Source organism: Macrobrachium rosenbergii, chromosome 29, assembly GCF_040412425.1.
Source record: "Macrobrachium rosenbergii isolate ZJJX-2024 chromosome 29, ASM4041242v1, whole genome shotgun sequence".
Classification (NCBI taxonomy): Eukaryota; Metazoa; Arthropoda; class Malacostraca; order Decapoda; family Palaemonidae; genus Macrobrachium; species Macrobrachium rosenbergii.
This window is the reverse complement of record NC_089769.1, coordinates 4,418,725-4,441,757: the sequence shown is the minus strand read 5'-3', so window position 1 is coordinate 4,441,757 and position 23,033 is coordinate 4,418,725. Positions and strand designations below refer to the sequence as shown.

At 38.5% G+C, this 23,033-nt stretch overlaps 1 protein-coding gene across 1 annotated transcript in view; it reads right to left on the bottom strand.

Annotated features, from left to right (window-relative positions):
• Positions 1–23,033, bottom strand: part of LOC136854507 (sphingomyelin phosphodiesterase-like) — a 61,813-nt gene extending 38,780 nt beyond the window's left edge. The window contains exon 1 of the mRNA XM_067130841.1: positions 22,842–23,033. Within this exon, the coding sequence (XP_066986942.1) occupies positions 22,842–22,881 (40 nt within the window). The 5' untranslated portion in view covers positions 22,882–23,033. The remainder of the gene's footprint in view (positions 1–22,841) is intronic.

Sequence of the window (23,033 nt, the reverse complement as noted above, 5' to 3'; positions counted from 1 at the left end):
AAATAATCCATTTCATTTTAATTTTGTTGAGACTAGTTTTCTAGTAAGTTTGCTGAATTATTTCATAAAACTAGTTCATAAACCTGTTCCGTTATACTAGTTTCAGCTGGCGACCAAATCTATTCAGTATCTGTCCTTTAGAGTTTAATTTTAGCTTTAATTGACAGAAATACGTGGATCTTAGGTTAAGCAAGGCGATATAAATCCCACTAACTAATTATTAAACTAATTAGCCGAATGATCCACGTAACAATATGTATGTATGTATATACATATATATATACACATAAATACATATATATATAAATATATTTATATATATAATGTATGCATTTATATATTCACATATATTGTCATTTCTTAAGAGCATACAGAAGCCTCAGTCAGTCTCCGAAATACGAGATATCGAGCCACAATTGGGTACGAGTGGTTGAAGATGACCTGTTTACCGGGTTGTTGAGGACCAAGGAAATACCCGAAAAAGTTATAATCCTTAAATTCTAATCCAGGCAAATCTTCTCTTCCAAAGAGTACTTCTGTGTTGCAAATATATCTAGCTATAGCGTTATTCTGGAATACCATCTCAACTCGCTGAAATGGCTTTACATTTCCGCGATCTAGTTTGAAGTAAGGGTTTAATCAGATGTCAGTTTATAGCACTCGCTGATTTGCAGGGAGAATTGTCAGTCAAGTAAATTCTGTTCTACTCTTTTGGGATACACAGGATCAGCCGGGGGTCCCATTATTGTTGCCTCAAAAGTAATATGGGCCATTTCTTCTTTACATAGCAGGGCATAGCATCAGTTTGGTTGGTCTCCTCATGATATAATAAGCTGATATGAACATGCTGAAGAAAAGACTGGTGTTATTAGAGTTCAGATCGAGACACTGCAGCTGACACCGTTGCAATTCGTCGTAGGATTGGAAAGAGATATGCGGAGATCGAATAGCAGTCGTTGGTACAATCCCAGAAATTGTTTGGAGAGCTTCAAACAACGCATAGAACTTGGACACCTTACATGCTCTATATAAGACTCCATCAAAGCTACACACTAGTTCAAGAACACTCATAAACAAGAGGAACACGAAGAGAAACGTCATGGCTTTTCTATAATGAACATTTAAAAACTGGTAGCTTTCGTTGAGAATTATATGGGTTGCAGAGAAGTGACCTCCTTCTTTCGATACTTCCAAACGTAGGGTGGTGTGGCACAAGTTGTCTCCCTGGCAAGGCGTCTTCCTCACTGAAAGACTGTATCGATATCACCTCGCCATAACATATCTGATTCAGGCGATATGGAGCACGCGAACAAGAACCAAGGCAAAAAGTGTTAAGAAATGAAAGGGCAAAAACAGTATCTGGATCTTGACTAAAAAAGAATCAGAACACGTTTGATATCAGGACATAAATTCTGCCAACCAGTGCACAGTACGGAATGTTCGCAGAATTCAATATTTACTCCCCTATTACCGATTCTGCCGCTTTTTTTATTACACATCACAAGCGTGGTATCAGTTTATGTCTCTCTTCAAGACTAAGCGTGCGATCTTCCTTTGCTACTCTGCTGTCTTTATGACTTTCGAAGCAACGCTTTTGACTTCTGACTGGCTCCTTATCTATAAGAAAGCCAGGCGTTGTTGCTTCAATAAACACTGACAAGAAAAATTCAAAACGACTTGCATATGAATTCTATTTAGAACCGGAAATATAATCAGGCTAAAAACAAGACAAAATTTTCGAAAAACTTGACCATAATTCATGTTTTTTATGTCAACTGGCGTCACATTTCTTGTAGTCATGGACGCCACTGCGATACACAAACATAGCTTAAAAGGCCTCAGTGAAAATGCACTCTTTACCCTAACTTTCCAATGTTTTTCCAAGTTAAAGATGTAGGCCTGTTGATTAATGTATACATATGAATTATTACTCTGCAAAGGTCTTCTACTCGGAACTTTTCTGGGGAGCATTATAGATTATAGTTTCATAGATTATTTCGTTTATCAACTTCGGTATTCCTTACAGAATCCCGTAACGGTTAAGTGTAGTGTTGAATAAAATAACTTTCTAAAAAATGTTTACATATATAATCAGTACTTCAATAATTTTCTTAATCACTCTATTTTTACCTTAAATTTTTCTTTTCAAATTGCATCTCTGCATTGCATTTTTTTTTTAGACTATTCGCAAGAGAAATTATGCCTCTTACAAAGCTAAATAATGAATTCAAATGCAACTGTTCTTGACAATGATGCTGCTCTTTTACAGTGTATGAAAAGTAAAGCAACCATTAATTTGAAGGAATTTCTTACATTTACAAATTTTACATTACATCCACAACCTCGTTATTCATTTGGAAGACTTATGCCGAAATCTGGTCTATCCCAGATTTCTCTCACAGCTCTAAGCTTAACCATGTAAGTATTTTTAATCATGTACACATATATCTGCACATACTGCATAAGTAATTATTTGGTTTGTATGCCTCTTTACTGCAATGCATTAAAGGAAATGCATGGAAATAGGAGACTAGTTTCAAGATAAGAAATTTAAGATGAACTCTCAAAAGAATCATATATAAGAGTTAAGGTTCTTTCGGAGTTCAGACCTTCAACACGTGATAGGAAATCACTCTCTTTTTCGGTAAAAATATTTTTAAACACTGCTTTACTATCCACATACCTTGGATAGCCAGGGTGATCTTGATTTGATTTCATTTAAACAGATATTACACGATTGTCAGGCCGTGCTTTCCCTTCTAGACTTTGTGTCTTTAGTTGGTAAGGCAGAATGCGACCTACGTCCATCTTACGGCTTCATGTTGACGAAGATGCGTCACTCCTGAAGTCACTGAGGAAATTTATGTCTACGGTGTTCCTCGCACACCTAATCCTCCTGGTCCCACACCGGAAGTTCCTTTGCCTAAGGTCGAACACAACATTCTCTTCATCCATCTGCCAGAGGACCAGGCAGAGGAAGACCGTGTTGTGGTTTCCCCATCTCAGAACAAGAATGTTATTTATATCCTGGAAAAGATGCAAGATAATGGACCCGTTGTCACTGAGGTTCCAGCGCCTTCCAAGAGCAACCCTGAAGTGTACTTTATCAATTATGTGATAGAGAGAACCCGATTTTGCCAACGGGTGAAGACCTTGATAGTACCCATGAAGAAACTGTTCAAGGTGAGGGCGAAAGTTAATTTTTTTCATGGTGGCGTACTACAGGGATCACTGCTGATTCTCCTCCAGTTTTGGGACGCTACACCATTGATAACCCCGAAGGGGGAAGTTATTTGCTGCACTTCTCCAAAAACAGAAGACGATGCTTGTCCTGCATTCATGGCTAAGCATTTAGGAAAAACTGTACCTTTTGGTTATCATCTAAACCAGTCTATACCTACCTCATTATTATACATATCTAATTTCAGGTTACTTCTTATTTCCTTTTCCTGCAAAATTAGGTCTGTAGTCCTAACAGTGTCCCTCTGATTCTCCAGTCTAGGTTTAGTTTAAAGAAATGTAGATCAACACTACTACTGGTAGGGTGGGCAGTGCGCTCTCTTACAACTGGCATTTGACGAATCCTCTCTCTGTAATGTCAGATATCCCTTCCTCATCTTGAAAGCAGAATATTTTGCTTCAACTGGACCTTAAGGTATATAGGAATACACCACACAGGTTTAGAATTTCTACAAAATAACTTTGTTATGTTCTTCACAGATGAGCATTTTGGCTAAGAGTCTCCTATAAAATGTTAAATGCTCCAGTGGCATTTACAGCGATAAAAAATTATTCCTAAGTCTCAATGAGAAAATTACTGAATATTGAAAAGATTAGGAAAGGACTGCTAGTTCATCTTGCTTACCCAAACTCTTAGTTGTGTCTGAAGAGTGTTAAGCAAGATTTTGAATCATCTTGCAATAGCAGAAGTTGAGACCATAGATAATTTGTTAATGTGCGAAATCACCTTTTCTTGGAATTGGCTAAACCAGTTAATAATTACTAGAAAAGATAAGGGCTAGCATTAGGGTGAAGAGGGGCAAGCTGTTGATGGATATCAACTGGTACTTGAGGTTCCGATTGAGAAACTTTGAATTTGGGGAATTTTAATGGAAATAAGACTGATTTTTCAGAGAACAAGATCAGGACATCAGACGTTCATCCAATATTTCAAAACTCGGTGAAAGTCTTGAAATGACAGCAACTGTAAGCAGATTTCAAGGATGCAGGAATAGGGCATTTAATTGGTTGGTGTACTTGATAGCTTCATGGGATGACCAGGAAGAAAAACTTTTTTTTTTTTCTCATGAGCGGAATAAGACAAAGATATTGTTTGTTCAGAATTTTTAATCAAACTGGACTACACTCTAGTGGTTTCAAATCAGTCACAAATTATACTCAACTCTAAATGAATGGCTATAGTCAGTGCTACCACGAAATCGTTGGCATGACCACACAGACCCTTTGAGAATAACGGGACTACCACAATTTGTCCCTCTTACAATTCCAGTTTATTACGCACCGTCCGTCTTCCTGCCTGATTTCACATACATTCGGGCACCTGATGTAACTGAAGCGAGCCAGCACTGTCCTAGTGCCTCCGTCTGAATTTGCCAGTTTCTTTTTCATTTTACCGCCTCCCGAGGTTTCCCGCAGGCTGACGGGGACAGGGCCACACAGCATTTCGTTACCCAAAACCAGCGCGACCAGAATCACTAGACGAAGCTTCATAGTCGGGAACGCAGCCGTCTCTCCCCAGTGGCGTCTTGAACAACGGTCACCTTGTGTACTGCTTCGCTCCCAGGTTCTAGACTGTGTTGCTTCGCTCCCAGGTTCTAGACTGTATTGCTTCGCTCCCAGGTTCTAGACTGTATTGCTTCGCTCCCAGTTTCTAGACTGTATTGCTTCGCTCCCAGGTTCTAGACTGTATTGCTTTGCTCCCAGGTTCTAGAATGTACTGCTTCGCTCCCAGGTTCTAGAATGTACTGCTTCGCTCCCAGGTTCTAGAATGTACTGCTTCGCTCCCAGGTTCTAGAATGTACTGCTTCGCTCCCAGGTTCTAGACTGTACTGCTTCGCTCCCAGGTTCTAGAATGTATTGCTTCGCTCCCAGGTTCTATAATGTACTGCTTCGCTCCCAGGTTCTAGAATGTATTGCTTCGCTCCCAGGTTCTAGAATTTACTGCTTCGCTCCCAGGTTCTAGAATGTACTGCTTCGCTCCCAGGTTCTAGACTGTATTGCTTCGCTCCCAGGTTCTAGAATGTACTGCTTCGCTCCCAGGTTCTAGAATGTACTGCTTCGCTCCCAGGTTCTAGAATCTTGGTGAAATTCGTACTATTCTGAATCTTCCACACTCTCTCTCCCTCTCTCTCTAACCGAGGAAGGGCCTCGCTCTCCTCGTCCCACTGCTTGTTCGTCAGACACTGATCATGTACACAACAGGACTGACTCTGGATATCTTGAGACATCCGGTATCTCGCGTACGTCCTCTACTGCTCAGTCTTCTTTCGAGTGTAGAAGAAGAAGAAGAAGAAGAAGAAGAAGAAGAAGAAGAAGAAGAAGCAGCTATCAGAAAACAGGTGTAAGATAGATTGGCGTAAGTCACTGGACTCTGATTACATGGCTGACGTCGCGTTCTTCACTGTACGGGCGAATGTAGCGGTTGGAAATTATGAAGTAGTATAGGAAGAATCAGTAATCTTTATTTGTGATCGAAAGTTTCCTGTCTTTCCCAGGACTTTCCTAAACTCAATGGGATTAAAAAGACAGCAGAAATGATGTAATATAAGGTGATATTCAGCTGAAACCTTTCTGGGCAAAACACCTTATGCATAATGACAAAAGCATTGCTGTAATACATGAAACTTTGTATTAAATTTGACAGTACTACTGTCCTTAAAAAAACTATCTGACGTCACCTTGCCGAAATGTTTTCATAGAAATTTGTACACCAATGCAGTCCAGTCTCATCAAAGCTTTCTATACGATTTAATCACAGTAAATATAAGAAAGAAGCTTCATGAAGAACATATTATCATAATAGTATTTAAAGGAAACGCAAGGTGTCCCATTCTGTTACCATATTAAGGTTATCTGTCAAAACGACCCAATTCTTGCATATGGCCCGGGCTAGATTCGATTTCCTGTCTCATCACACTTAAAGAAGTGATAACAAAATCTAATAATAACTCTTTTGTGTAGGAGCGCATAAACAGATTATTTGTAGTTTCGCTGCCTGTAAGACACCCCGCTAATCCTACGAGGTGATGCCCACGAAAAACTACTCTTTTTAAAGTGCAACATACGATGCAACAATGGCTCACACAACCATATCAAATTTCACTTCATTATCTGAAGTCTAGTCTGCGTTCCGGCCTCAAAAGATTTCGGTTTCAGGAGTGTGATGCGGGTGAAACGAAAAAATGAATCGCTGATCTACTCTGGGGCTTCGGTCATTTTCAAAATGTAATGAAATTCCACCGCCGGCAAATCAATCATAAGAAATTGCATTTCGACCCATCTGTACCTTCCTGAGACATCCTTGGCGCAAACAGGCAGAATAAAAGCGAGGAAGCATACTAACAATTGACCATTAACTGTCGTTCAACGTCTCTGGTTTAGATACTGAAGGTTCCGACCATAAATCGACCAAAATATCTCACCAACAGAAGACTATATCTTCACGAGGCTATGCGTCGATCTCAGAAATAAAAATAAGCGAGACGCTTGTACGTTATTCAAGGAACCGTCTCACCTTCCAGCCAACTCCTCCTAAAAGTTAAATATCTCGAAAAAGAAACTCCCAAGAATAAAGATGACAAATTTCATACAATTCATTGTCCGCGCTAACGATATATCCCGCTGTCACGCGACCGTGCGCACATCGACACTTGGATTTTTCCTGAGGTGTTACAATACCCTCGACCACGGTCTAAGAATCTCAAGAGGCGATTTAGCGCCCGAGTGCCTTTGTTGGAGGAACGCTCCCAGTTAATCTGAGCTTTTAATTCTTGGCATCACGAATGAATGACGACGCACAGCCACGCCGTGTTATACTACAAGAGGTCAGTTATTCTGAATAAAATCACAGCGAGTAGTTAATCGTTATGCGGAGGGAGGCACGGGAGTCCATTGTGCGCAAGTTGTTTATCTCTTGTTCAGTGTTCTAACCCATATCGTTCCCGAACGGGTAAGAAGAGAAAAATGGCAGTATGCAGCTGTCACCAACGAGAAGCGTCAGGAAAATGAAGGTCTTCTTGGTCTTGGTAATTGTTCTACTCTGCGATATTGGGGTGGACTGTGAACAACCCTCGATTTCCCGGGAAAACCCGTCAAAGAAGACACCAGACGACTACTTCGTGGCGCGTATCGTCTTCTTCAAATTGCGCCGTTGTCCGCGAAAATGTGAAATCAGGCTGAGTGATGGTCGGTGCGTGACGGACTGGGACTGTAGGAGTCACGAACTTTGGTAGTAATTCTCTTTGCTGAAGAGAAATTCTCTCGTCTCCATTCTTTCTTGAAAGAGCAGAGAACAAGTGTCAAGATATTTTTCTAAGTCGTTTGTCATTTGCTTTCTCTGAAGAGACCAGTTTGGTTCGAATATTGGTACAACTGACCACCACACGTGTCTTCCCTCTTACCACAACCCCCCGCTCCGTCTCTCTCTCTCTCTCTCTCTCTCTCTCTCTCTCTCTCTCTCTCTCTCTCTCTCTCTCTCAAGTAAACTATGAGTGAGTAGCTGAAGGGATCGTGAAATCAACGGAGCTAATTATTTAACAAAAAACAATAGTTGAACTTGTTCCAAAATCCCATGACCAAAGAGAGAGGTCAAGGTTCACGGGAGAACACCTCACTATTAGCAGTAGCATGAAGGGCGCTTCAGAACTCTCGTTGTAAATCCAACTGTCTAGCTGAATCAAGGTTCCTGACTGGACAAGAATAAGAGCGAACAAAATTTTGAACAATAAAATGATAATTACTAAAGAAAATAAGAAATGACTAAGATACACGAAGATCACAGGGCCGTTCTTCGACAAACTGACCTTGGCTCTTTCTTTGCTTTACTGTAAACGATTGTGATACGTAGAAAAGCCACAAACTCTTACCATTCGTTTGGCAGTAAGAGGTCGATAAAATCTCTTTATGGCGATTGTCTACCTTTATAAGAAACCTTTTTTTAGAAGCAGAGCAGAAGGCTGCTTCCGTGGCATTACAATAGATTAACCTCCCGTCAAAAGTTTCTACATACCAAAGAATTTTGAATAGAATGCCCAAGTATTTGCTAGTGTGATCGGAGCTAGAAGACGAATGTTTGTAAATGTACCATTTTATCAGATTTCTATTACTAGTAATTTTCTCCTAATAGAACCAAAGGAAACTCGCATGATTCAGACAGAGTTTAAGCAATATTTTTTTGTCACTTTCTTGTCCGCATGCTCAAAGGCGCCTGAATCAGATATTTTCTTCAGTGACGAAGACGCCTGGACAAGGAGACAACATCAGCCTACATTACGTCTGGAAGTATCGAAGGAAGGAAACATACTTGCCCTCGACCCACATCACTCTTAACGAACTTCACCAGTTTCGAAATATGCATTTCAGAAAAGTCCTGACATTCCTCTTTCTGTTCTACCTGGTTATGCGTGTTCCCGAACTGGCGTCTAGCACTGGCGGTGTCTTATATGGTGCATGTAAGCTATCAAAGTCCCGGGCGTTCCTTGGAGCTCTCCAAACGAGCTCTCAGACTGTACCAGGCACAGCCATCCGATCTCCTCACATCTGTTTCAACTCCTGCAGTGAGCTGCAATGGTGTCAGCTGTGGTGTCTGGATCTGAACTCTAATAACACCTGTCTTTTCTTCGACATGTACATATCAGCTTACTATCAGGAAACGAACCTGGCTGACGCTATGGCCTGCTATGTGAAGAAGAAGAAGAACGATTTGATCCAAGGGGCAACAATAACAGGACCACCTGCAGATCCGACCTATCCCGCGAGAGTAAAGGAGAATTTAATCGACGGGATATACACCCTAGAATTAAACGAGTGTTATAGGCCTGATGATTGGTTCAACCCTTACTTCAAACTGGATTTAGGAAGTGTAAAGCCCGTTCAGCGGGTCATGATGATGCTACAAAAAAACATTTACGCTCAGCATGCTTACAATATAGAAGTGCTTGTTGGAAGAGAAGATTTGCCCGAAGCAAACTTCAGCGACTACAAGTTATTTGGATACTTCCCCGGTCCTTCAGAACCAAATCAACAGGTCACCTTCAGCTACCCATACCCAACTATGGCTCGATATCTGGTATTTCGGCGATTAAGTGATACAACTGAGTGCTCTCCAACTACAGACGTTCACAGGAATTTATGCATGCTGCATCTGTGCCATTTGGAAATTAACTGAATTCATCAAACTACTTCTGTCCGAGCTCCTATGGTGCCCTTCCAAGGAATGACTCTGTCTTGCAGACTTCTCTGGGTGGTGATTAACTGAACAGGAGTGTGTGTGTGTGGGTGTGTTTGGTGAAATCCTAATCAGAAGCCACTAACTTGCACTAATCTTATTCTTTACTATATAGCTGTACTAAAGATTTCTCCTGAATTCAAAGCAATGCAATGCAAAAAACAAATTTTAATTTGCCTTTGGTGTTTTTGCTCTTCTTGTTGGGCCAATCAAAATATTTACTGATTAACAGTTTTCAAGGTCTTTCAAGTCTCACTACTACACAGACCTTGATATCTAATCAATCCATCCCCATGATAACATATAAACAAATGCTTATATTATATTGTTTTAGACAAATAAATTATTATGGGTCAATTTCAAGTATTTCATTCAACACCTACGCGATTATCGTCTTGAACAAAGTAGCTGGGCACATGATCATGGAAGATTTACAATGAACCGAGTTAGATAAATACCATCTGTTAAGAAGTGGCTGTAATTTCCTGCCGTCGACTTTCAAAAACCTACAGTCTGCCGTATCACAATAAGGAACGACCTCAGTGATGCTTTTGGAAGTTGAAATCATGCAGCTCTATTTTACAGTTCCGATAACTGGGAGTTCTTTCCATTTATTTGTGTAACCAAGAAGTTTAGGTATGTGAGGAACGCCGCACACAAATTTCTCGAGTGACTTCAGGAGTGACGCATCTTCCGTTGACATGAAGCAGTTGTCCATCCGCGCGGGATTAGCCATTTTGTCTGTGGCTGGGTCCTTCTCCATCAACGGTTGGAAGTACACAGTTCGGTAAAACTTTAAGTCTGGCATAGGCCGTATTCTGCCGTAGCAGCTAAAGAAGCAATTATAATCAGCGAAGGAATGCATCATCAGACAATCTTTTCATACATATTTAAATAAGCAATATTTTCACTTACACTGACATCTTGTGAAGAAAATCACCTTAGTTACCTAGTTTATTTGGATAACTTATACCAATCTTTACCATAATTATTCAGAAAGGGAAAATAACTCTACTACCGAATGGAAGTCTGAACTTCAAAATAATCCTATCGATTACAAATAACTCCCAGTTGTAATCCTTAATTTACAGTCTTGGAACTAGTCTCCTATTATCAGTTATTTCCTCTCATGCACACAGAAAGCTAAAATAAAGAGGTATGGGATCAGGGATGCTAAAAATACGAAGAACGTCTTTAGTCTCCTGCCTCAAACGGCGGTACCTTCTTTTCACTGAGATTTTAAGGAGGATCAAATCTGATAAGTGCATTGTGAGGACAAGTCCACTTCTCTCTTCAGTTACAGTATTGTAGTGAAACGAGATACAAAGCAAATACTTATGCATTACCTGCAGACTTAAACGTTTGTGTACATAATTACAAACGTTTCCGCATATTGGCTGTGAGAGAAATCTGGGATAGACCAGATTCTGAAACGTCTTTTAAATATTTAATGAGGCTGTGGATGACATACAGAACTCGTACACAGATTAAATGCCTTCTAATAAATGGTTACGTTATTTCCTTTCAAATTCAAATGCAATTTCAAAAGTTTTATTTCAGACAAAAACGGCCACAGAAACCCAAAAAAAAGGGATGAAATTTAAAATATTTAATGGAAATTACTTTGAAATACATGTGAAAATTAGTTTTCATACCAGAGGAACGTATACATATGAAGCATATCTGAACAGAACAACCTAAAGAGGTTTGCTAATAATACAAAGATGATGAAATACTATATTCATGCACAAAAGAGCTCACCAAATGCACTAGGCATAAATCAGGCTTTTCCCAGTGTTTGAAAGTAATTGAATTATACATGGAAACAAATAAACAAGACGGGCAACTTTCTTCATATTACTGTACAGTTTTCAGAATCGTGTAGCCTTTGCAAACGTCATGTTACACTTTTGCGTTTCAGTTCTGGAAAGGACGGTTGACCAAGAGCCACAAGAAGGGCGTATCCACTTATGGGCATGCCTCCGGAAGCCCATGAGCTTTTTGTAGCATACCCTCAACTTGTAAATTACATACAAAAAAATAAAAAAAACTTGTACAAAGACTCAAAAAAAATTTTCTTTTCTTAGCGTCATCGCAACATTAAGAAAATTTCCTGATAATCATATTGCCTCTGCACAGAACTCTGCACAAAAATTCCATCTGGTAATAGTCAGAATTCTGAGCGGTACAGTAATGTCCTAGGTACTCTCTCTTTAGTACAAAATCTGTTCTTGCATTAACAACAACAAGCGACATTTGAGTTGGACTGATCTTACTCTTAGAGAAGATCATGCCTTGGTCTTATGTACACTGAGCAACAAAAGCCTGTCAGACAATGTTTACAAGCTCTTGTAGCCTACTGAAGGCGCAAGTAAAACATTATCGGCAAAAATCAAATGGTTAAAAACCAAGTTGTTAGATAACATCCCACATAAATTTGGTTCAACTTACATGAGCGACCTTCCACACTTCCGCAGAACAAGCGAGGTGAAAGCAAACCTCCCGGTCTCACTCCGCATGAGGCGGAAAAATTCACTCAAATATATTTGATAATCATTCGCTGGTTTTTATACCACTCGCCAAGCAGTTTAACAACACCGTGAAGAACATTTCTTTTTGACAATACTTCAGATGCCTTCTTATGAGACACCTCATCAAAAGCCTAATAGGGTGCGTACACACGGTCGAACAGCGTTCGTCGGACAAACACTGTTACCAGATACCAACAGGAAATGTAAAGGTGTGCTGATGACATCAGAAGCCATCACCACGCACTGACAGGCATTGCTCGTGTTCGAAGTTCGGAGCTTTGGGTCGAGCTTCAATATTGGGTCGTGAGCTTCTGTTCAGTGGGTCGCCATATCTTGAACTAATTCAGAAAACAAATGGAAATTTATCTTGACAATAATACTGATCAATAACACAGCGAGAGAGAGAGAGAGAAAAAAAATCTTATACAAACTGTCTTTATTATAAACAAAATGTTTTCAGTCTGTTGCTTCTACAAACATGCAATAGAGCCGGGTATGCAATGCATAAAATCAGTCGGTTGCATAGACAAACATCTGAATACAACACTAATGTTCGGCTCAGACAAAACAGCGCATCTTGACCGATGGCGACAGTTCCGAACCTTGTCTGCCGGACTTTGACCAGCGAACAGAGTTGAAACTACGGTATACATCAATATCTGGTGGCAATGTTTACTGCCAGGTCAGTTCTCAAATATGCGCTTATCATGTCACCATACTACTCGTACATAGTACGACATGGTAAAAGTGTTTGTCCGACGAACATTGCTTGACCGTGTGTACGTACCCTCGCCCACATCAATATCCAAAGCATTCTTTGGGTATTGACACACCCATGAAACACGTGAATACCGGTCTTTCACGAACACTCGACTCCTCTATCATATATTTACGACAATGAACGGGAATTTCCGTTCCACGCTAAAAAAAGAGCATTGCCTCTGCTGACAACTAGTGCATCTGAAAAATTTTTTTTTCTAGCTTTGTAAGTTAAGTATATCTTAGTTTAACCAAACCACTGAGCTGATTAACAGCTCTCTTAGGGCTGGCCCGAAGGATTAGATTTATTTTACGTGGCTAAGAACCAACTGGTTACCTAGCAACGGGACATACAGCTTATTGTGGAATCCGAACCACATTATGACGAGAAATTAATTTCTATCAACAGAAATAAATCCTCTAATTCTTCATTGGCTGGTCGGAGAGTCGAACGCTGGGGGGAAAAAGTGTTAGCCGAGAGCTCTACCCACCCCGCCAATGATGAACTTAGCTTTGTAAGATGTGGTATTACCCTCAAGCATTATTACAAATACTGTATCGAAAACAATTCAATACAGGAAGCTAATTTCATGAGAAATTTAAAAATAAACAAAGAATGTTTGACACGATTACTGAAGGACAAAACATACATAAATGCTCGTTTGGGAAGTATCTTTTTATCACAACTATTTGGGGCGTCTTTCGAGAATATTTAACTGATAAAAAATAATCCACGGTTATGCTTCTATCACGTTGATAAAAAAAATTATAATAATCAACAAGCCTACTTCTTTAACTTAGGACAATAATGGCATGTTATGGTCAATGTTTTTTTTTTTTTACTGTTTTTAACTTTATCATAATTCCCGTTGAAAATACAATTCATATGCAAGGGTTTTAAATTTCTCTTGTCAATGTTCAGAGTAAAAATGGCTCCCCACCATCGTGTACGAAAATAACTGGTTCAAAGATTATGAATCGATCAAAATTCAAAACCGTTGCCTCCACAGAAAATGAGGACAGCATGATTCAGAAACAGTGTTTGCCATTCTTCCATTGCAATTATAACCTCGCTTCCTGGTCGCATGTTCAGAGTGGTCTCATTAATTATGCTCTAATGGCGCACCGACGTCGATGCAAAATCCACCCAGTGAGGAAGACGCCAGTCCAAGGAGACGACCGTGCTGACAGCACCCTACAGCTGGAAGTGTCGAAGGAAGGACCATTCGTGCCCTCGACCCATATCATTCTTAACGAACTTCACCAGTTTCGAAATATGCATTTCAGAAAAGCCCTGACATTCCTTTTTCTGTTCTACCTGGTTATGCGTGTTCCCGAACTGGCGTCTAGCACTGGCGGTGTCTTGTATGGTGCATGTAAGCTATCAAAGTCCCGGGCGTTGCTTGGAGCTCTCCAGACGAGCTCTCGGATTGTGCCAGGCACTGCCATCCGACCTCCTCACATCTGTTTCAACTCCTGCAGTGAGCTGCAATGGTGCCAGCTGTGGTGTCTGGATCTGAACTCTAATAACACCTGTCTTTTCTTCGACATGTACATATCACCTTACTATCAGGAAACGACCCTGACTGACGCTATGGCCTGCTATGTGAAGAAGAAACCTGATTTGATCCAAGGGGCAACAATAATAGGACCACCTGCGGATCCGACCACTCCCACGAGAGTAAAGGAGAACTTACTCGATGGGATATACACCCTAGATGTAGACGAGTGCTATAGACCTGACGATTGTTTCAACCCTTACTTCAAAGTGGATCTAGGAAGTGTAAAGCCCGTTCAGCGGGTCATGATGGTGCTACAAAATAACAATTATGCTAAGTTTTCCTACAACATAGAAGTGTTTGCTGGAAGAGAAGATTTGCCCCCATCAAAATTCAACGACTACAAGTTATTTGGATACTTCCCCGGTCCTTCACAGGCAAATCAACAGGTCACCTTCAGCTACCCATACCCAACTATGGCTCGATATCTGGTATTTCGGCGATTAAGTGATACTACTGTGTGCTCTCCTAATACGGCAGTTCACGATCCTTTATGCATGCTGCATCTGTGCCATTTGGAAATTAACTGAATTCATCAACCTACTTCTGTCCGAGCTCCTTTGGTGCCCTTTCAAGGAATGACTCTGTCTTGCAGACTTCTCTGGGTGGTGATTAACTGAACAGGAGTGTGTGTGTGTGTGTGTGTTTGGTGAAATCCTAATCAGAAGCCACTCACTTGCACTATTCTTATTCTTTACTATATAATTGTATTAAAGATTTCTCCTGAATTCAAAGCAATGCAATGCAAAAAACAAATTTTAATTTGCCTTTGGTGTTTTTGCTCTTCTTGTTGGGCCAATCAAAATATTTACTGATTAACAGTTTTCAAGGTCTTTTAAGTCTCACTACACAGATCTTGATATCTAATCAATCCATCCCCATGATTACATATAAACAAATGCTTATATTATATTTTAGACAAATAAATTATTATGGGTCAATTTCAGTATTTCATTCAATACCTACGCGATTATCGTCTTGAACAAAGTAGCTGGGCACATGATCATGGAAGATTTACAATGAACCGAGTTAGATAAATACCATCTGTTAAGAAGTGGCTGTAATTTCCTGCCGTCGACTTTCAAAAACCTACAGTCTCCTGTATCACAATAAGGAACGACCTCAGTGATGCTTTTGGAAGTTGAAATCATGCAGGTCTATTTTACAGTTCCGATAACTGGGAGTTCTTTCCATTTATTTGTGTAACCACGAAGTTTAGGTATGTGAGGAACGCCGCACACAAATTTCTCGAGTGACTTCAGGAGTGACGCATCTTCCGTTGACATGAAGCAGTTGTCCATCCGCGCGGGATTAGCCATTTTGTCTGTGGCTGGGTCCTTCTCCATCAACGGTTGGAAGTACACAGTTCGGTAAAACTTTAAGTCTGTCATAGGCCGTATTCTGCCGTAGCAGCTAAAGAAGCAATTATAATCAGCGAAGGAATGCATCATCAGACAATCTTTTCATACATATTTAAATAAGCAATATTTTCACTTACACTGACATCTTGTGAAGAAAATCACCTTAGTTACCTAGTTTATTTGGATAACTTATACCAATCTTTACCATAATTATTCAGAACGGGAAAATAACTCTACTACCTAATGGAAGTCTGAACTTCAAAATAATCCTATCGATTACAAATAACTCCCAGTTGTAATCCTTAATTTACAGTCTTGGAACTAGTCTCCTATTATCAGTTATTTCCTCTCATGCACACAGAAAGCTAAAATAAAGAGGTATGGGATCAGGGATGCTAAAAATACGAAGAACGTCTTTAGTCTCCTGCCTCAAACGGTAACTTCTTTTCACTGAGATTTTAAGGAGGATCAAATCTGATAAGTGCATTGTGAGGACAAGTCCACTTCTCTCTTCAGTTACAGTATTGTAGTGAAACGAGATACAAAGCTATACTTATGCATTACCTGCAGACTTAAACGTTTGTGTACATAATTACAAACGTTTCCGCATATTGGCTGTGAGAGAAATCTGGGATAGACCAGATTCTGAAACGTCTTTTAAATATTTAATGAGGCTGTGGATGACATACAGAACTCGTACACAGATTAAATGCCTTCTAATAAATGGTTACGTTATTTCCTTTCAAATTCAAATGCAATTTCAAAAGTTTTATTTCAGACAAAAACGGCCACAGAAACCCAAAAAAAAGGGATGAAATTTAAAATATTTAATGGAAATTACTTTGAAATACATGTGAAAATTAGTTTTCATACCAGAGGAACGTATACATATGAAGCATATCTGAACAGAACAACCTAAAGAGGTTTGCTAATAATACAAAGATGATGAAATACTATATTCATGCACAAAAGAGCTCACCAAATGCACTAGGCATAAATCAGGCTTTTCCCAGTGCTTGAAAGTAATTGAATTATACATGGAAACAAATAAACAAGACGGGCAACTTTCTTCATATTACTGTACAGTTTTCAGAATCCTGTAGCCTTTGCAAATATCATGTTATACTTTTGCGTTTCAGTTCTGGAAAGGATGGTTGACCAAGAGCCACAAGAAGGGCGTATCCACTTATGGGCATGCCTCCGGAGTCCATGAGCTCTTTGTAGCATACCCTCAACTTGTAAATTACATACAAAAAAAAAAAAAAACACTAGTACAAAGACTCAAAAAAATTTTTTTTTTTTCTTAGCGTCATCGCAACATTTAGAAAAATTCCTGATAATCATATTGCCTCTGCACAGACCTCTGCACAAAAAGTCCATTTGGTAATAGTCAGAATTCTGAGCGGTACAGTAACGTCCTAGGTACTTTCTCTTTAGTACAAAATCTGTTCTTGCATTAACATCAACAAGCGACATTTGAGTTGGACTGATCTTACTCTTAGAGAAGATAATACTTTGGTCTTATGTACACTGAGCAACAAAAGCCTGTCAGACAATGTTTACAAGCTCTTGTAGCCTACTGAAGGAGCAAGTAAAACATTATCGGCAAAAATCAAATGGTTAAAAACCAAGTTGTTAGATAACATCCCACATAAATTTGGTTCAACCTACATGAGCGACCTTCCACACTTCCGCAGAACAAGCGAGGTGAATGTAAATGCAGCATTTTATAGAAACCATTTGTGTATATAATCATTAATAAGCTCTGTTTTTCAACTAGGTGATTAGGGTTAAATTGTATTGTAGATATTTTGTCCGTTTTACATGTAAACATTGTTCAGTCTGTTTTGGATTGTTACTGCTGTAATTTGTTTGTTAATTGTTGTTGAGTAGTTCTTGAAAAGATTGTTTATCCTGGTAGTTATCAGTGTTGGAATTACACTGTAACAGTTATAAGTTTCTGGAAATAGGATCAAGGTTTTTTGATGACTGACAGAATAGAAGAAGTCTTCAAAGTGTAAAGAACATTTCTTTGGAAATTCGTTTCGCTTGTATTGGATGTAGCTTAGAGTAACACAGATGTAAGTTTATTTCTTTACTGAAATTTGTATATATTCTGTTTCATGTTTGTGGTGTTTTGTAGTTAAATCAAACTATTCTCAATTCTTTGTTTATTATGGAATTTCTTTTTAACAACTTTAGTAAGTTTGTATTTTGTGTTTTCAGTTTCTTGAACCTCGTCGCCCTGCACTACTAGCAAAGTACTCGTCATTGCTTCTCTGGTCTTGGAGTACTGACCAACTATAAGCTTTTACAGTTACGGTCAACTTAAGTTGTGGTGCTTAGTGTTAAGTGATTTAAAGCTTTAAGTTGGTTTAAAGTGTCTTGTGATATCAACTTGAACTTTATATCAAATTTTTAATAAAGTGTGACGTGAGTAACAGTATCTGTGTCTTTTCTACATCTCATCCCTGTGGCTTTGAAGAAAACGGCAGCTACATTAGTTCAAGAAAATCTCGTGATCGAAAATGCAGGAATCTAGCGAAGTTGCTGTGTCTATAGTCATTTATTTCCTGTTTGAAGGAATGCCAACTTGACGTAATAAAAAAATGCCCCATGGCATAACAATATTACATTCACTGTGGAAAGAGAGGAAAATGGTCAACTACCTTTTTTAGATGTACTTGTAACAAGAGAATATGGCTCTTTTAACACCTCTGTTTCTAGATAGAAAACTTTTACGGTTTTAGGATCTATTACTACAGTTCATGTTTTTATCATTTTAAGCTTAATTCAGTGTCAACTTTACTCCACACGTGTGGATCTGATGTCGCCTGTGGTTGGTGTGTTTATCAGCACTGTCCCCTGAGAGTATATTGTGATTTTTAGCCAAATGAGTTTTGAAGGCCACTCCTACCTTGACACCGGCCTGTGGGTAGATATGTAGTCTCTAACGGTTGTGTATGTTCATCAGTACTGTTCCTGTAGTATGGATATTTGTGACTTCTAATACTCTGTATCAGTCCTTCGTCAATGGCTTGGAAATAAAAGTCGAGACCGGTCAAGACCTACACCCCGTCTCTTATTTTTCACCTGTGGTAATGTGTGATAATTTATGAACCACGTACAAAAGTGATTATAATCATACATACATATATATATATATATATATATATATATATATATATATATATATATATATATATATATATATATATATATATATATATATATATATATATATAGTTTTATATATAGTTTTATATATACAGTTTTTTGTATTAATATATTCTTTACAGTTTTTTGTATTAATATATACATATACATATTTATATATATATATATATATATATATATATATATATATATAACATTTAATACGTGAATATACCGCTGACTGCTGGGTACAAGCAGACATCAATTATTTTACCAGAAATTGTTGTGGTAGAGCTTCGCCTGGTAGATAAGTCGACCTTCTTAACTACTGTAATTAGGCTACTGACTATAAATTATGGCCAGGCCCTGGGACGGTTGTAAATTAGGGTATTTTCCAGCACTCATTACCTATTCACTCACCCAGCGTACTTCAGAGAACTCTTTTGACTAATTTAAAGCATTCCGAGAACTGTATAAAGCTGAATGTCACCCTAGTAACGACCCCGGCTCAATGGATGGTGTATAAAGAGAAGTACTTGTCCGACAATGTACGACGACGTGGATTTTAAATGGTTTATACTGGCATTAAATATATAATTATTTTCCTTTCTTTCAAACTTTTGTACAATACGCTTTGTTCATCATGTACCACAATTGGCCAGTTTGAAACGTTTTTTTTTTTTCATATCGGTCCTCATTATGTATTCAGGGTAAGGGTGACAAGCAAATATTTAACATGTGTTGCCTTATACCAGAAACGACTGTTCCATGTGTGAATAACTTGGTTACACAAAAATAATACAATTTACGTTTATTTATAAACAACTGCACTTTTCAACATATATAACATGTAAGTGCCCCAGTTACGAATTCATAGTTAACACCGAAAGATACGTAATGCTTTCCAGTCTCAATGATGTGAAGAGTATTAACACAGACCTTTGACCAAGTAGCAGGTTTAAGTATCCTGATGTCAATGGAGTAAACTATATTTATGTATTCAAAGGCTGATATTTTATACCTGCCGTATAAGTCGACCCCTAATTTGGACGATAAAATTTTTGCCCTTAAAATTAGACTTGTACGCTGCAAAACGTGTGTGTATAAATATAATGTGCATATATATACATATATATACTTATACACAATTATAAATATATACATGGGTATATGTATGTATATGTATATGTATATATATATATATATATATATATATATATATATATATATATATATATTTATTTATTAGAAAATATTTATATGCTGTATATATATATATATATATATATATATATATATATATATATATATATATGTATACACATATAAATTTAAGATATATATACATACATATATATATGTATATATTTATAATTGTGTATACTTATACAAAATTATATATACATATATATATATATATATATATATATATATATATATATATATATATATATATATATATATATATATATTTATTTATATAAATCTTAAATTTATATGCTGTATACATATATATATATATATATATATATATATATATATATATATATTATATATATATATATATAGCATATAAATTTATTTATTTTTAAATACTTTCCTCTATTATATAGCCTTTACTTCCGCGCCAGCGGAAGTTCGACATACTGAAACAAAAAAAAAAAAAAGTAAAAAGATGCAGCCAAGTTTCTTCGGCGCAATCAAGTTTTCTCTACAACCGCTACAGCGTATAATCAAGGCCATCAAAGACAGATCTACCTTTAACCACAGCCCGGAGGTGGCCTATCCTATATCGTTATCAGAAGCACGATTATGGCTAAATTGAACCTTGAATAAAATAAAAACTAATGAGGCTAGAGGGTGCAATTTGGTATGTTTGATAATTGGAGGGTGGATGATCAACATACCAATTTGCAGCCCTCTAGCCTTAGTAGTTTTTAAGATCTGAGGGGGGGGGGGCAGGATAAGTGCAGACAGAAAAAGGTGCAAAGAGAATAAAGTGAGGACGGACAGACAAAGCTGGCACAATAGTTTTCTTGTACTAACGAAAACACTCGGTTTTCCATGAATATCCGTCTTCTATCCATCTACTCTCCCCCTCCCCCCGGGACCAATAGGTACAAACACTCGTAGCCGGTCAGTCTACTTCTGTCCCACTCTGAATGTGGGGAGGCAGGGAGGGCAATTTATATAATGGAGGTGTCAGTATTTAAAGAATAAATCTTAAACTAAGTGTTTATATCTTTTAAATGAACCTTACCTCTCCAATATGTAGCTAATTCCACATTTGAAAAAGGAGGTGGGCAAAGTGGAAATCAGCCAAACCTTTCAAGGCCACTTAGTAACAAAACATTTTGTACAAAACAAGTGTTTGTTTTAACCAATGAATTCAATCCATAGTCTGTTAATGGAGAATAATTAATTATTTGTAAATATTACGAAGAAAAAACACGCAAAGTTGAGTTCTTTATGATTTATGGCACCCTTGGATAAGTCTCCATTCCTGAGGTTAGGTTGGAAAGGGCAAGCTTAGGATGCATTCATTTATTATTTCATCATGATTTACAGCCTAAGGTCAAGTTAGGTGTGAGGATCTAACTAGGGGCCTCCCTTCAGCCAGATGGGACCCTTGTCCTACATTAGGTTAAGTTACTGAAAATAGGTTTGGATGCATGCGTGCATTTAACAGCTGGGGGCGAGTGAAGAATGACAGGCACACGTCCAGCAGATGAAAACAAACCTAACCTTTCCTAGAATGCCATGCCCTGACCTTACCTTCCTAACTTCACTTAAGGCACTGCGCCCTGACCTGGCTGGGGGGGGGGGGGTTTAACCCTCTATGGACACCCAAGTAACACTAAACAACAGACACATTGAATAGGTTCCCGTTGAGAGGTATGTTACCTAGATCAAGTTACCATCATTCTGCAAACTACCCAACAGCTGTTTCTCATTTTTGTTTGACTTAGGATGGGTTGTAATTGGTTTACCACCCAATCTAGACAGAAATTAATATTAATTTGTTCCAAGTACATTAAAAACCCAACTATATCACTGGCTGTAGTTCTACCCATGTAGGCTTTTTATCTTTAGGTAAAACTTTAGAACAGCTCCACACAGACTATTACCTTGGAAACTGATTTTTCCTATACTTTTAGTGTTGCTGATGAATGAGGTGTTGTTTATCATCAGTCAATTATTATTAACCTCATAGCTCTATCCAACATGGTTGGGGACCCTTTGGGAATGGGGGGAGGGTGGTTGGGTTGGGAAAATCGCTGGGAGAAAGACCGGAATGCCATGATGTCGTTATGGAATGGTTCCGCCATATGTTCAAAATGGGATTGGCTAGGGAAACCTATTAATAAAAGGAACTAGGTAATTCTAAGCCGTAGTTCCGCGGTGAGCTAGATATGGCAATTGACGTTTTCCTATGTTATTTGGTAGATCTAAGCCGGAATTCCGCGGCGAGGTCCCCCTCCTCCGCTCCATAGCCAATACGGCAAAATTGTAACTACTAACACCCCTAAAAATCCCCGTCGGTATCGCGTCGTCTTCAAAGGTCAATTACGGTTTAGTAACAGCCGGCCGACAAAAATGACTTTAAATTCTTGCAAAGCAAGTAAAATAACATAGGAAAACGTCAATTTTCAATAGTCTAGCTAATCATGAACTACGTCTTAGAACTAGTTTTCGGGACCCCCGGTGAAGAACGTTAGGAACCTTCACATTTTACCAAAAGCTCGATTATGACTGCGCATGCGCGATAGCATTCCAGGGTGGCAAACACAAAATCATATCGGTTCTGAGGTTAATTACAGGTTAATTATGGTCGACCGACAAAAAATTACAGTAAATTCTTGATAAGCAACCAAAATACTAAAGGAAGAGTCAATATCCCACGCATACGCTCTTCTGGACGAGAGTAATTTACCCTTATCAATCATAATTAAAAAAAGGAGACCTAGCCTAGGCCTATGGACTCGGCAAAAGAATTCTTAACACTCACCAGGAATTCCTATTATTCCTCCTCTGCATCTGCGAGACATATCTCTGCCCGTTTGCTTATTTTCAAAAGACGCACGTGAAGCTGTGGAACACTTTATAAAGGTAGAGGATCGGTTAAATGCAAAATTGAAGGCGAAACGCAACAAAACCACAAGGGGAAAAAGACACCAGTACACAAGGGTACTTCGAGAAG